The sequence below is a fragment of the Glycine soja genome, chromosome 3, assembly GCF_004193775.1.
Source record: "Glycine soja cultivar W05 chromosome 3, ASM419377v2, whole genome shotgun sequence".
Classification (NCBI taxonomy): domain Eukaryota; kingdom Viridiplantae; phylum Streptophyta; class Magnoliopsida; order Fabales; family Fabaceae; genus Glycine; species Glycine soja.
In genome coordinates, this window is record NC_041004.1 from 38,820,733 (window position 1) to 38,835,079 (window position 14,347).

Sequence of the window (14,347 nt, forward strand, 5' to 3'; positions counted from 1 at the left end):
AAACTTAAAAAAAAGATACCAATTTATATTTTTTAATAATTTGTTTTAATGGGTCCAAAAAATGATAAATTAATAAAAATAAGATGAATTAATAAAAATAGATAGAAAGTTTTAAAATTTATTTTTAAGAATTAGCTTATAATAATAAAATATATATTTTTTAAATTGAAAAATAGTCAAATCTTCTTTGAAACATGACAGAAATGCCCCTGGTTGACTGTAAACGCTGGACTAAAAACATTTTAGCCCAAACAAATTACAGGAAAATATCAATATGATAATTTTCACTAAAAAATTTATTTAAAACAATTTTTTTAAGAAATTTCAAAAATTAATACTTATTTGGATTAAAAGCAATTTATTTCTTATTTTTAGTTAAACATAATATATATATATATAATTAACTATTATTTATAAAAAAAATCATATTTTATGATAAATTGATTGGTCCGGGCGTGTGCATCCAGGCCAAAACTCATTGTTTCTTCTTAAAATCAAAATTTTAATAAATCGTATCATTTCGCATTAATTTTTTTAATATTAGTTGTTAATTTTATTAATTTTTATTAGCAAAAGATTCGAATAATGGCCTATTATTTCCTTCTTTTACCTTTTATCACCAAACAGATCTTATATTTTTCATTTTGCAATAAATTTAATTATACAAAATCATTAATATAAACATAATTATTTAAATAAAAAAATATTTTTTTTTCATTCAGCAAACATCTAAGACTTGTGGACTATTTCAGCCAATATGCTCTCGGGTTCAAGGTGAAGTTAATTTTAGTTAGTTTATTATAGGATATCCGTAAGCATATACATTATTAGAATTAATATAATTACTCTATATATTTAGCAGAATGTCTCTGGATAATATTGGGAAGGATGATAATATAGACGAAGAAGCTCTTAACCAGGTACTTGTTTCTCCCTTTTGACTTGTAACTATCACATAAGAATTTTGACATCTTTTTTGTAACCATAATTTTGAAGGTTTTGGTAAGAAACCAGATACGAAAGAAAATAAATGACATCAAATTGATTTTGCATTCCAAAGAAGATGGAGAAATAACAATATCAGCTTATGACACGGCATGGGTTGCCCTAGTGAAAATTGTTGGGGGGTTCAAATTCACCCCAATTGCACTCCTGTCTTGAATGGATTGTGAATAATCAACTACCTGATGGCTCCTGTGAGACGCTAAATTATTCGTAGCCCATGATCGTATTCTTAACACGTTATTAGCTTGTGTTATTGCATTAAGATCATGGAACATGCACCCTGACAAGTGTAAGAAGGGTAACTTTATATTCAAGAATTTCATTCTTGCTTTTAAAAAATTCCTTGTGCAGACTTTGATATTGTTTCTTTTCTACAATACTTTAAATTCACGCCTCTATTTCATAGTAAAAGAAGAGGAGCGAGAAAAATTTCTCCTTTTTTCCATCGAAAAAAAAGTGAGAATTTAAAAAAAAAAATAAAGATCGATGTGAGAGAAATGGTATAGTATTCTAATTGCGACATTAATTCAATATGATTCTATTATGCGTATACATTCATATGTAACAACGGATCACAAAAGCATTCATATGTAACAGGAATGACATTTTTTAAGGAGAATTTGTACAAGCTTCAGGATGAAAATGCAGAACATATGCCTATCGGGTTTGAAGTTGCTTTCCCCTCTCTTCTCGATCTAGCAATTAAGAAGTTCTAATATTGAAGTGCCAGAAGACTCTCCTATCTTGAAAAACATCTTTGCAATGAGGGACCTCAAGCTTAAGAAGTATAAATTCTTGTGACACTAACCTTAGACATTTTAAACTAGTTTTTAAAAGAGTTATTCTCTTTTCTCATCTTTCATTTTTTTTTAATCCAACAGTTCTAACAAATAACTAATTTTTGACTTTTATATTAAAATAAAATGAAAGATGAGGACGAAGAATTTCTCTTCCAATATTTACTTAACTCTAATAATTTTTCTTCCATGTGTCACGTGCGAATAGAATACCAAGAGAGGTTCTGCACAAGGTGCTTATAACACTGCTCCATAGTTTGGAGTGATTGCCAAACATAGATTGGAAGCAGCTTCTAAAGTTGCAGTCCCGAGACGGATCATTCTTGTTCTCTCCATCCTCTACAGCTTATGCCCTCATGCAAACTAAGGATGAAAATGCTCACAAATACCCTGAAAAGACGGTCCAGACGTTCAATGGGGGAGGTAAAATTTTCTTGATTAATATGCTTATTTTATTACTATTTATAAATTTTGTGAGTCAAAATTATGAAAGGAATATTCTAATAAAAGAAATGTTTCATTTTGTTTAACATTCTATCTCTTTACAAATGTCTACCCGGTGGATTTGTTTGAACACATATGGGTTTTCGATAGACTTGATCGTCTTTGAATTTTAAGATATTTTCAGCCAGAGATCAAAGATTGTGCGAGTTATGTTTCAAGGTATGTGAGGTGTTATCGAGTGCTGGTATAGTGGTATATACTTATCAAGGATTTAAAAATAAGTAGCATTTTAAAAAATTTAATTTATTTATTCTAATTAAATAATTTCTACTATTATTTTGACAAAATGTATAAATGTGACAAAAAAGACTGGCATTGTCTTCTGGTTAATTAATCCATAACCCGATAAAATGCAACATAAAATATTTCAGATATTGGACTGAGAAGGGTATTTGCTGGGCAAGGAATTCAGAGGTTCAAGATATAGATGACACAGCAATGGGATTTAGACTACTAAGGTTGCATGGGAATCAAGTTTCACCCGGTAAGTTATTTCTATACTACAGAAGCTAAAATATCTCTCAGTTCCTTTGATCTTTTATATTGTTTGGAGACATATATATATATATATATATATATATATATATGAGTTTTGCACGTGTCGAATAGGTTGGTTTTAGCACTTAAAGAAAAATGGCGAATTCTTCTGCTTTTCTGGACAGTCAAACCAAGCTGTGACAGGAATGTTTAATCTATATCGAGCATTTCAAGTGCTACTTCAAGGAGAGAAGATTCTTGAGTATGCCAAGAACTTCTATGCCAAATTTTTAACTGAGAAATGTGAAGCAAATGAGCTCCTAAACAAATGGATCATGACCAAAGATTTACCTGGAGAGGTTCTTTCCGACACCCTTAGAACTTACCTAAAGTTTAAAACCAAATGCAAACCTGCATACTTTATGCGCACGTAGGTATACATGTACTGAAAAAAAAACAATAAAAATTAAAAAATGGATTATTTTATGTGGTTAGAGCTATTTATTTTATTTTCCCTCCAGTTCGCGTTTTTACTTTTGCTCATTAACATTTGTAAAACTACTCTCCAGATGGGTTATGCATTGGAGGCCACCCGTGCATTTGCTCGGATACCCGGTTGTGACACGTTAGAGATACATCTGTTCATAAAATTAGATATTTTTGTTGAAATAAACATAATTAATTAATAAAGCTCTCCAAAATGAATTTATTTTAATAATAACCACACATAAATTTATAATTTTATTTAAAATTTTTTATTTTTTTATCCATAGAAAGATAATGTCAAAAGATTTATAATAAGTTATGTATCCAATTTAATTAACTGAGCTTAAAAATTTATAAAATTACATGAGAAAATTATTAAGTACACAAATTTGAAAGGGATTTAACTTTGATTAAATTTATATATTTTAAATTTTAAACTATGAAATAATAAAATATTCTAATTATTTTACAGTTATCTTATAAATAAATTAATTAATTAAATTTATAACGTTAAATTGATAAAAAAATTACATTTTAAATACTGTAAGTTCATTATCTTTTAAAATAATTATCTTAAAGTAATTCAAATAATAATTTATGATAAGATAATAGTGTAAAATTATTTTATACCGTCAATAGTTTTTCTCCAATAATTTTTCATCAAATTTTTATTAAGGAATAATAATGATATTATATGTCATAAGTATATTAAAAATTACAACATAAAATAAAGCTAATTTCAAAATAAAAAAATTTCGTATATAAAATTATTAAACACAGAATCAAAATATTATTTAGTAATAATATATTAATTAACTAAATTTAAATTATTTTTTAGATAAAATAAAGTAAATGTTATTCAACACAAAGTTATTTATGAAATTGTATTAAAATTATTTTATATGATTTTTAAGTAAAATGTCTTTATCGGTGAATTGATGTGTGGTCTCTATTATAAAAGTATGAGATTATTGATGAATTAATTTAAAATTATTTTATAATAAAATATATTTAATAGATAAATATTAAAATATTTATTATAAATTTATGTAAAAGAAATTAACATATTATATAAATGTTAATGAAAAATATTGTATGTGAAATTATTAAACATAAAATTAAAATATTAATTTATAATAGATATATTATTAATTAATTAGTTTTAAATTAATAATTTATATAAATTTTTTAACTTCATAATATAAATAGTATTTAAATTAATTTATAAAATTATTTTATACCATTTCTTAATAAAAGTAAATTTAATAAGATTTATTGATCATGAATAAAACATGATTGTGTCTCGTGAATCATACTTGTGATATTTTTCATTAAATAAACTAAAACTAATTTAATTATTAGTATGTTACTAATAAATTAATTTAAAACTATATGCAACAAAAATATTTTTAATAAACTAATTTTAATACTTTTTTATTTGATATTGATATAAAAAATGCATTTTTATATAAATATTAATCAACCAAATTTTAGTATAAAAAGTTATTAAACATAGAAACAAACTAAAATATAATTATATATTTTTTTATGATTGTATATGCAATACAAATTATAGAATATAAAAAAAAGTAAAAAAGAAAAGAGAAAACGACATATAAAATAAAATAAAAAATAAAGTGAGAGAGGGTAGAAGTGGGAGGACGGAAGAGAGAGAAAAAAGAGGGAGTGAAAGTAAAAAAAAAAACGAGAGAGAAAACAAAATGACAAAAAAATCACAAAATATCAAACATGTTAATTTTTTTAGCTGATCTAATTTGTAAAATCAACTGCCTATTTTTCGATTATAGTAACAGTAGATATGGTGATAGCAGTGATGTTTGGATTTGCAGGACCCTTTACAAGTACCAATCTTTTAATCCCATAATAATAATAAAATCAAATATAATATGAAAAATTTATAAAATGTTTGTAACATAATGGTCAAATGACCATGTTCAAATTATTACAAGAAAAGTTTTTGCTTAGGTACTCAATAGTACTCATTCGCTCATTCGTCATTGGAGTTTTTTTTTTTTTTTTTGAAAAGTAATGTTGGAGATGTTAACATAATTAACCACTCCTATAATATCTTTAGTCAAATATCATATTTATTTAATATTCTTTTTTATTATTTCTCTATTACATTATTTTTCCTCAATCTTTTTATCTTTTTCTCTCTCTATATTTCCTAGTTAAAAAAATGGTTATATAATTTCGGTAATGAAAAATATATTCTTAATTAGTTAATAACACAAGCTTTTAATATATATAGATAGTACTTTATACGTTATTTATGATTCTAACTTTCGTATGTTATTATTACAACTAAAAAAGGTAAAGAAGTATATTAATTTCTTCATACTCGTGTTTCAAGTTAAAGTATTCATATATTTTCAGCAAATCATTTAAAGCATCTTTAATAAGATTGCTTAGATGAGTTGTTTAAAGTAACAATATTGTTTAACCTTTTTTTATCATTGAGCCAGAGGACATGCGGTACTTAATAAATTTATAATATAAATAGAATATTTTTCAAGTACGGTAGAACTTGTAAAATTAAGTTAACTACTTACTTCAACAACCTTAACATACATTAAAGTGAATTTATGTAAATATTTATATCTATATGAAAATGTAAGGTCTCACAAAATTATAGTAAATAATTCATCTAAATAACTATGTATTATAGATATTCTAAATGTAATTAAATATAAACACTCATTCCTAAATGGTACTCTTTCCTTCTAATTATAAAGTTATTTTAATTAATTTATGTCTCTTAAAAAATAATTAATTTAATTAATCACATCAAATTTATCAATTATTTATGTTATTAATTGTTTTTTATTAATGTTTAAAAAGAAAATAATTAAATAATGTCATGTTAAAAAAATAATTAATACATCTAAAAATTTTAAAAAAAATCTTATAAAAAAGGCGAATAAATTTCTGAAAAAAAAACTTAAAAAAAAAACGATAAAGTATATTTTTTATTTATAAGTGTAATTGTATAAGAACACTCGTTTCTAACTATGTCAAACACTCATTGTCTATTATTTTATTCTTCTTATTACATGACATCATTTATTATACTTTTACTTCTCTATTTTATCCAAGTGTTAATCACATTTGTCGTGACCACAAATCATTTTTCTAACTAAAATTGCTCAGACGGTTGAGTCATAAAAATCTAATTATTATTCTTCAGGATGCCCTACGTGAACAATGATGTTTATCTCCAGCTTGCAAAATTGGATTACAGCAACTGTCAAGCAGTGCATTGTGTGGAATGGGAAAAAAATCCAAAGGTGAGTGTATGACCACCCAGGAAACGCTAATTTATATGCTACTTTGATGAAAGCAACAGCCAAATAAACATCCAATATTTGCAACGGCATGTGTATATTAGGTGGTACACGGAAGCAAGACTAGAGGGTTTGGGTTGAGCAACGAAAGTCTCCTATTTTCTTACTTTATAGCAGCAGCTAGCCAGCATATTTGAGCCTAAGAAGTTTCTAGAGCGATTTGCATGGGCTAAAACTGCTGCATTGCTTCAAACACTCAGGTTCCACATAAAGGATGAAGAAACTAAGAGTGTTTTTCTAAATTTGTTCAGCAACAGCATTAACGGACGAGACCACTCAAACAAGTAACTAATTAAACATGCCATTCATAGCTTTGTCCTATCACACGTGTTTTGTACTTGCATGCCTAATTAATTACGAGTTCCTTATAGTTGCTAAATAATTCATACTAGCTTTGTTAGAAGATAATAGTCTGAAATAGAATTTTTATAATATAAAGTTTTAGATTTAATATTATTCAAGATAATATATATGGCAAAATAATAATGGTGATATGCAACAAAGTCCTGCTGAATGTGTGTGGCAGGCACTTGAACAAGAAAAGAGAGAGGAGGAACTCCTGGAGATTTTGCTGACAAATCTTGACTACCTTGGGTTCCAAATGTTTCGGAGTCATGGTCAGGAATTTTCCCATTATTTGAATCAAGCTGTGAGTAGAAACCCTTCTAAGCTCTAAAAATTTCTATATATGAACTTTCAACAAACACATTCAAAATAGCTTCAGTTATACCAAATAGGTGAAAATACGATTTTGTTATTTTTGTTGTTTGGCTTTTTTACCTGCATAGTGTATTTAGAAACGAAATTTACCCAACTTTTAAGTGTAAAAGTAACTATCATACTAGCATAAACCGACAACAGGATTGTCAAAATTGTAAGACAATATACAATGGCAAAACCGATTTATAAAAGCACTTTTTTTTTTTAATTTGGGGAAATCTACTATGACAGTGTCAATTTATTCCTTTTTAATTTGGGGAAATTATAAGAAAATCTGCAATCTCATTGTTTACTTTGTTTTTAATTTATATTTTTAAAATTTTGAAGTAGACAATTTCATTGCCTACTTACACTGATACAAAAATAACTGGTTTTCGTCTATTTATAGTAGTAATTTAATATATAAATTCACCTAAAAGGATAAATTTGTGAGATCCAAATAATTAAAAAAAAGTAGAAATAAAAATAATATAAAGAAAAAAAAAGTAGATGATGAGATTGTTGAGTTCTAATTTCCAATTAAAAATAAAAAAAAGGAATTAGTAGACACTATAAAAGAAAAAAAAAATATTATACTTTACATTCGCGAGCGCGTGCACACACATATTGTCTACTTTCATGTAAAGAAGAAAAATGGATTTCCCAAAATTAAAAAGAAGAAAATCTACTTTAGTCAATTGATTTTTGGCATTGTCGATTTTCTTACAATTTTGACATTCTGGTTGTTGATTTAGGCTAGTTTGGTAATTACATTTTCGCGTATACCATATAGGTAAATTTCATTTTAGATACACTACGCGGGTAAAAAAAACCTTACTTTTTTAAAACAAGTCTTTGAAAATTAAAGAAAAAACAAAAAATTATATTTGTATAATTATTTGTAAAAGTAAAGCATAAACACAGAGAAATACTTTCTTAAATTAACGTATACTTTATAAAATTTCACTAACACTTTACATTTTATTTGAAAGAATTAAATCTATTTTTGTTCTGCATAGTTTTACCATTATGCAATTTTGTTCCCTCAAAAAATTTATTATATATACATTGACTCTCAATTTTTTAAAAATTTAATAATTTTGATTTACTATTAATTTTTTGAAACTTTTTCAATAAAAATTAATAAGATAAGATTTAAATGATAACATAATACTAACTCTAATATATCAATATTATGTGAACATAATATAGATCATCAAACTTTTTATCATGTAAGAAGGTCAATATCATATCATTATTTTGATGTCACATCATCAATTTGTGTTAAATAATTGATGACTAGATTAATGATAGATTAAAATTGTTAAATTTAAAAAGATAGAAGATCAAATGTGATAAAAAAAAATTCAAAACTAAAATTATACAATCATAAAATTAGAAAGATCAAAAATAAATTTAAACCTGTTTGAAAACGATAGTCGCAAGACTAGCTGTCAAGTTGGCAAAACAAAGGGAACAAGTTTGGAAGAGAAGCTGAGCTGATTGTCCAAATGATAAATGTAATGGCTGGCTATTGGGAACTACATCTCAATCCACATTACCAGAGTTTGCTAGAAGTCACTAACGAAGTCTGTCATGCGCTCCGTAGTTATCAAAGCAACAAGGTCAATAACAGATACTAAAGTGTGGTATTAATTTTGCGTTTATTTAATAAAGTTTATTTCATTTAAAAAATGTTAAAAGTCTTTTTTATATATTTAAATAAGATGTGTAAAAGCTCTTCTAAATCCCTTCAAATATGAAGCCTAGATTAAGTTACAGACTTACAGATCCAGATTTTTTATAGTTCTGCAATTATTGTTAGGCTCAAGATAGTGGCAACGGCAGCCTCAGTCCAACCAGCATCACTACCTCTCACGTTGAATCAGACATACAAGAACTTGTGCAATTGGTGCTCCAAAATTCCTCTGATGGCATGCACTCCAATGTCAAGAATTGATTCCTCTCAGTGGTCAAGGGCTTTTACAATGGAGCATATTGTGACCCAGAGACCATAAACTCTTATATTGAGAAAGTTCTCCTTCAAAAAGTCATATAAAAATGTTTAGAACAAGCGTCACCGTTCATATGTTATTTTCCCTTTTAGTATCGAAATGCAATAAAATCAAATGGAAAAAGAATTCTGAGTGACAAACTATATGCTGAAAGTAAAGTTACTATACTAGTAGGACACATGGGTATTTTTGGATGAGTAAAGTTACACAATCCAATTGAGTCTATGTTTGGATTAAAATTTACAAATATAAATTTGATTCAAAAATATGTTCTAAACTTAAGTTTGGTAAAAATAAATTTATTATAACATGATTTATATTTAGATATTTTTTGTTCAAAAGTACAGTGATAAAATGAAATTTGTTTGAAAATGCATATCAAAAATATTTTTACTTCATTTTTCTATATTGTAAATATACAAATAAAAAATACTTATACTTTAAAAGCATCAAATTTGTTGTTTCTAATCCAAATCCGAGTTTGCTCCAAAGGTAAGTTGCAAAAGTAGTTTTTGGAAAACCCAAACATCATATCAAATTGAGTTTGAAACTCTATCAAGTATGCTTGAGATACCCAAACGGATATTCAAACACCCTGAAATTCCCATTCAATTGGATAAACTATAATTACAGTGTGTTTTTGTATAATCACTATCACATTTTGTAGCCTAATTCGTGCAATGTTACTATACTAGTAGGACACATGGGTTGGCAGGTTTCAAACTTTACCTAGTCACATATCCCTATGGCTAATTACTTACTAGATATATAAGTTTCGATGATGACTTGATCCAGTTAGAGACCTCTAGTAAATTTGTCACGAGAATTGAGTAAAAACTTAGTAGATCTTGTTAACTATAATGTGACAGTGATTAGGATTATTACAATTTAAGATCCACTAATGTGTATAGATCTTTTAAGTGACTACGCCTGAGTAATATAACATCAGCTGTGCTATACAACTTGCTTTAATTGAGATTTAAGAGAATTAATATAACATCTAAACCGAATAATAGGTTGAATTAAGTAATTTATTTATTTATTTACTTCGAGTTTAGAAATAGGACTAAATTCATATTTACTTAATTCATATTGCAATAGGACTAAATTCATATTGCAATCTTGAATCTCAATTATTTATTTAACGTAATATAGTCCTATTTAATAAATATGACTAAATTCAGCCTGAGTAAATATGACTAAATTCATATTGCAATATGAATTAAGTAAATAATAGGTTCAACATCTCAATTCATATTTACTTATTAAATATGACTAAATTCAGCCTGAGTAATATAACGTCAGAGTAAGATACTAATTAGAAATAGGACTAAATTCATATTGCAATCTTGAACCTCAAGGTATACATCAACATATTTAAATTAATAATAATGAGTAAAAAAAAAACTTCGTACCCCATTATCCAGAGGCTCTTCGCTATGCGAAGGTATGGGGGAGGGATAATGTACGCAGTCTTACCCTTGCATATGCAAAGAGACTGTTTCCGGATTCGAACCCATGACCAACAAGTCACCAAGGCACAACTTTACCGCTGCACCAGGGCTCGCCCTCATTTAAATTAATAATAATGAGTCAGCAAACCAAAATTACTCGAAGCACGAAATTGACAAGGGTATAGAATTCATGTCTTAAAGAAGATTTCTTAATTTAACATTATAACTCTACAGGTAAGAAGCCATGTTGAGCTCAATTTCTTCTTTGGCCTGATTGTCAAATGGTTCCTCACCAAAATATAAATCTAGAATTGACTTACATAGGAGTTTACTCTGGATGCTTCCCACTTCCTGTCCATCAACTACAAGAAATAAGATAAATTAATGTCAAAAAATCTTGTTGCAATGTAACATGGCAAAAATATAAAAGCATACGCATTAATAATATAAAGTTACTTAAACACCTAATGCTAGGTGCTAAAGATTTGCATTGTTTAAAGAACATTTATACAGCACACTGCTGTACCAGTTTCACTTTGAAAGGCCCCTCCAAGTTAAACGCATAAGAATGGTCTCCAAAGAATACAACCGTAACACCAAGGTGGCAAGGTGTAATTGCATAGGGTAACATACTAGATACTTCAAACAAAAAATTCAAACCTTTATTTGAGCTATTTATGCTAACTATTTTTAGTATGGGTAAAAGTGCCCTTGATAGGTCAACTACTATCAGACCCCAAAGCTAATTTCTCAAAAAGTTTAGTGCAAACTATAAAAAGAGAAAACACATCCATGTTTCAACAGTACCTGAATTCTGAGACAACTCTTTCTCGTTATCAAATTGTTAATTGAAGAATATAAAACAGTAGTAGCGGTTTCATTCCACCCATTTCCTTGTGATAGGAAAGGTATCAATAAAATATGATCATGGATTTGTCTTTCTGTTTAATACATAAGCTTCATGTAGCCAGTTTGGACTATGGTGTATGAGGGGACACCCCTTAAGTTAGACTCAGTTCTAATTGAAGAAAAAAGTAGAGAGAATAAACATATTCATGAGTTCTCAATTGAATCTTCTGAATTACTATTAAGACCTGATTTTTCCGTATATATAACAAAACACAAAGAAGGAAAAATATCTTGTACTGTATTATAAATTCTGAAACTTGAGATGGAAATGTAGACATGGAGAAAGATGACTTACTTGATGTGCGAAGAACATGGCCCTTGTCTCTTGAGAGATGAATTACAGATCCACGAGGAATTTTGAATTCATCTTTAAATTGTGAAGTGAACCTACATCACAGCATGCCAGTAAAGTAAAATCATAATATGCACCAGAAAATTCTCACCCATTCAGATGGAAAAAGTTGCATCTCATGAACAGATACTAGGAATATTTACCAGATTCAGTATCAATTATAAAATGCTTTTACGTTAAAAGCTTGTTAGACATATCTTTGAGTTGCATAGTAATTGGTTGGATGGAAATAGAGCAGAAGAGAGGGATTATCTTAAAACTAGCTTATTTTGTTCAAATATTAGGTGGGGAGGTGACGGGGCCAAATTTCTCCTTTCATTTTTTCATGGTTTCACCTCCCCTCCAATATTGACAGGATTTGGAGGGAAGAGATGGTACTTAAAACTTTAAGGTTATGCTTATTAAATTATCTTTATCTTGAACATTTGAGTGTAACAGCTTTATTTATCTACAGTATGGGTATAATCGTAATTGCTTTGTTTTTCCTCCTCTCCCTTTTCAAACCAAACAAGGTGCCCTTTCCCTCCATTAAAATCCCTTCCTTCCTTTGAACCAAATAGTGCATTAGAGCTAAATAAGAAAATGGAAAGAGAAAAGAAAAAGCTTCAAATTTGATACCCTTCAAAAGCCAACCTCTCCAATGCTAAAAAGGAAACTAAAAGGGAGTTCTGAAGTGTTACAATGATATGCATATATATACTTATTGTTTGACAGACACTTTTGCAAGTGTCTCTGAAAAAAATGAGGGTTCAATAGCAAGTCTGCAACTTCATGACAAGTTCTAAACAAGTAAACATAATGATGTAATGACTAATTCTTAACATATGAAAAATGAGAATACAAATTGAAGGAACTATTCACCTTTGAAGCAATTCCTTATTGTCCGATCCCCCAAACTTTTGCAGCTTACTTCCTACAGACACTTCAAATGCACTACGTACAGAACGAATGCTCAATCTCCCATAGACAACTTGAAGTCTAATTGTCATGGATATATCACTTTCCATAAGATCTTCAGTAAACTCCTTATTGCCCTGCAATTCAGACGCAGACAACTTCCCATATTTCTCAGAAAGATGTCTCTTTATGTCCTCATCAGTAGCGTAAACACCTACAACAAATGACTCAAATTTTGTCAATACCATAAAAGTTTAGTTTGTCCCCTAATCATTATTTGATATACATTCCAAACAAACAATTTAGTTTCCCAAATTAGCAAACTTTACACAAAACTTAAGTTACAGTAAAACCATAATCAGATACTGGCATACTATATCCAAAAGGCAAAAGGGAATCTACCCAGATTTTTTTTATGTGAGTTGTTTCCACTTGGTAAAGCCAAAGTTAAAAGATCCTAAATTATTCTTTAATTGGAAAGTGAGATGCTAAATTGGGAAAAAATCATTTTTTTTTGTAATTATTTTTACATTTAAATTTAAACTAGTGAGGGTTGAGGAAAATAAAATGTCATACCAAAAGCGTATACATCAATGTTCTTCAATCCCAAAACGTTTTTTTTCCGCAGCCCAATTCCGCAGAGTTTCTGAGAACTGTCTAAAATCGAAGGGAACGAAGTTCCGGTTTTTGCCTCAACCACGCAAACCCCACTGTCGGCTAAACTCAGAGAACCCAAGAGAGGCATTGATGGGTTAACAGAGAAGAAGGAATTCAGAGCATTCCGGAGAAAGGAGCGGTCGGAGGAGGATACGGCGGCGGCTGCGGCGAATGCAGTGAATGGGCGAGGGAATTGAGGCCGTTGGGGCTGAAGAAACGAGAAGGGGAAGCGCAGCATGGACGACATCTTTGCTTCGTTAGTTTCACTGATTCAGAAGACATCGCAAGAAGGTAAAAGTTAAACTATTTGAAAGAGGATAAAAAAATTAGCAATATTTTGTAAAATTTACATTTTTACTCTTAATTTTAATTTTATTCTAGGGTAAATGACTAATTTAATCATTATAGTATACATTCACGGACAATTTTGTCCATGTCCTATGAAAATTAATTATTTAGTCTAAAATGTCATGACAATTTGATCCAAGTGTTAAAATCGTTTTGTTTCTTCTAAAAGTAGTAACTTATGTGGTTCATATTGTTTTATGTGACAAAGTAAATATATAATATGCATGAATTAAATTGTTATTAAAATTAAAGTGTGAAACCCCACAAAAATCCATTTTTTGGACATTTTCTTCTCTGAAAGTCAACCTCACCAACCAAATCATACCTCGTTCCTCTCTCTTTATTGTTGCGACGCACACCATTCCCACCGTCGATTGCGCTT

At 28.5% G+C, this 14,347-nt stretch overlaps 1 protein-coding gene and 1 pseudogene across 2 annotated transcripts; one reads left to right on the forward strand and one right to left on the reverse strand.

The window, feature by feature from the left end:
- The first annotated feature begins 863 nt into the window (after positions 1 to 863).
- On the forward strand, positions 864 to 6,922 carry LOC114405255 (annotated as a pseudogene).
- Positions 6,923 to 9,043: 2,121 nt separating this feature from the next.
- LOC114406860 (fatty-acid-binding protein 1-like) lies at positions 9,044 to 13,910 on the reverse strand. Of its 2 annotated transcripts, XM_028369693.1 has the most exons (5): positions 13,537 to 13,910; positions 12,925 to 13,174; positions 12,007 to 12,098; positions 11,123 to 11,164; positions 9,044 to 9,374 (listed from the first exon to the last, which is right to left on the reverse strand). In XM_028369693.1, coding segments are annotated over exons 1-5 (714 nt in total). In that variant the 5' UTR covers positions 13,865 to 13,910; the 3' UTR covers positions 9,044 to 9,372. The 2 variants fall into 2 exon arrangements, with proteins under 2 accessions (XP_028225494.1, XP_028225493.1); XM_028369692.1 differs by lacking the exon at positions 9,044 to 9,374 and having other exon boundaries at positions 10,656 to 11,164; positions 13,537 to 13,909.
- Positions 13,911 to 14,347: the final 437 nt, after the last annotated feature.